Source organism: Diprion similis, unplaced genomic scaffold (genome assembly GCF_021155765.1).
Source record: "Diprion similis isolate iyDipSimi1 unplaced genomic scaffold, iyDipSimi1.1 ptg000040l, whole genome shotgun sequence".
In the NCBI taxonomy this organism is placed as follows: Eukaryota; Metazoa; Arthropoda; class Insecta; order Hymenoptera; family Diprionidae; genus Diprion; species Diprion similis.
The window spans coordinates 9,745-11,842 of NW_025724989.1; the positions used below are offsets into that span (position 1 = coordinate 9,745).

At 13.9% G+C, this 2,098-nt stretch overlaps 1 protein-coding gene across 1 annotated transcript; it reads right to left on the reverse strand.

Moving 5' to 3' along the window:
- Positions 1-206: 206 nt before the first annotated feature.
- Positions 207-2,082, reverse strand: LOC124415329 (NADH-ubiquinone oxidoreductase chain 2-like; the record flags this gene model as incomplete). Its single annotated transcript, XM_046896421.1, is given in 3 exon segments — positions 207-235; positions 1,191-1,698; positions 1,942-2,082. Coding segments are annotated over 3 exon segments (678 nt in total), but the record flags the coding sequence as incomplete, so codon positions are not given.
- Positions 2,083-2,098: the final 16 nt, after the last annotated feature.

Consider the following 2,098-nt stretch of genomic DNA (forward strand, 5'->3'; position numbering starts at 1 on the left):
TTTCTAAATAATTTGAATTCTAAATACACTTTCCAGTATATTTACTTTGTTACGACTTATCCCATTTTATAATGAGAGTGACGGGCGATTTGTACATATTTAATTCTTAATTCAAATAAATATAATTTTAAATTTTACTATTAAGTCCAATTTTAAATAAATATTTCAATTTAATATCCAAAAATAAAATTTTTATTGTAATTCATTTAAACTTTAATATAAGCTACATCTTGATCTGAAATAAAATTTTTGTAAAATTTAATGAAAATTAATAATTTTAAAAAAATATTCTGTTAACGAAAATAAATAAACTCAATCAATTAAAGTAAGATTTATCGCGGATTATCGTTTAATAAACAAATTCCCCTAATTAGTTTTAAATACAGCCAATTTTTTTAATTTTAAAGAACATAACTATTAATTATTAAAATATAATATTAACATCTAAAATAATAGGGTATCTAATCCTAGTTTAAATCTTAGATTTCATAAAATAATATATATATATATATATATATATATATATATAATCAAAAAATTTTATTTCACCATAAAATTATTTTTAATTAAATATAAATAAATTAATACAATTTATTAATTAAAAATATTAATTTGTATAAAACGTTTAACCGCTACTGCTGGCACAATTTTTTTGTCTATACTTTTATATTATTTATAATTCTAAATTTCTTTAATTATTAAAATTAAATGCTGCAAAAAATATTTCTAATTAATTAAAAAAATACATGCAAAAAAAATAATAATACTAATATAAAAACCAAAATCAAACTTTAATAAAAATAAATAAAAATTATAATATATATATATATATATATATATATATATTAATTAGTGTAATAAGCACAAAGATTTTTGAAATCTTTAGAAATAGTTTAATTCTATTATTAATAAAATAAGATTTAAAAACAAATTTTTATTTAAAACTTTGAAGGTTATTAGTTTAATTAACTTAAAATCTTAATTTTATAGTTAAATATATAACATTAAATTGCAAATTTAAAATTATAAAAATTATTAAAATTTTTAAAATTATATATTAAAATATAATATAATAAAATAAATTATTAATATAATAAAAACATTAAATAAAATAATTATAAAAAAATAAAAATTAAATATAAAATTATTTAAATTTAATTTAAATATTAATTTTAAATATAATAAAGTAGGTAAAATTAAATTTATATAATAAAATAAAACAATTAATGTAAAAATAATAAAAATCAAACATTCAATAAAAAATTTATTATTTACTATTAAAATAAAAACAAAAAACTTTGGAATAAAACCAAATATAGGAGGAATACCAGCCATTGATATAAATATTATCATAACTATAAACTTCATAAAATATCTTATATTATTAAATTTATAAACTTGATTCAAATAATTTATATTAAAGTAACTAAAAAAAATACAAATTATTAAATTATTTAAAGAATAAATTATTAAATAAATTAATAAAATATAAAAATCAATTAATATTGATATAAACATTCAAGATATATGATTAATAGAAGAATAAGCTATAATTAATTTTAACGAAATTTGATTTAATCCCAATAATGAACCTATAAATCCAGACAAAATTATTGATATGTAAATAATTAATCTATTATTAATATTAATTAAAATAAATAAAGGAGCAATTTTTTGAATAGTTAAAATAAAAAAACAATTTAATCATCTAATATTATTAATAATCTTCACCAACCATCAATGAAATGGCCTAGCCCCTAATTTTAAAATTAATCTAATTTGTAATAAAATCATAAAAAAATTTATATTCATAAAAATTAAACTCATTTTTATTATTAAAATTCTTATAAATAAAAAAGAAGAAGCCCCAACTTGAATAATATAATATATCATTGAAGAATTACAAAATTTAGACAATTTATTACTACTATTTATTAATAAAGGAATAAATGATAATAAATTTACTTCCATACCTATTCAAGCACCAATCCATGATGAAGAATTAATAGTAATCAAAATACCGAAAATTAATATTAAATAAAAATATTTATTTAAACTAATTAATTGTATAAATTTTTTAAAAAAAATTAAATTTATC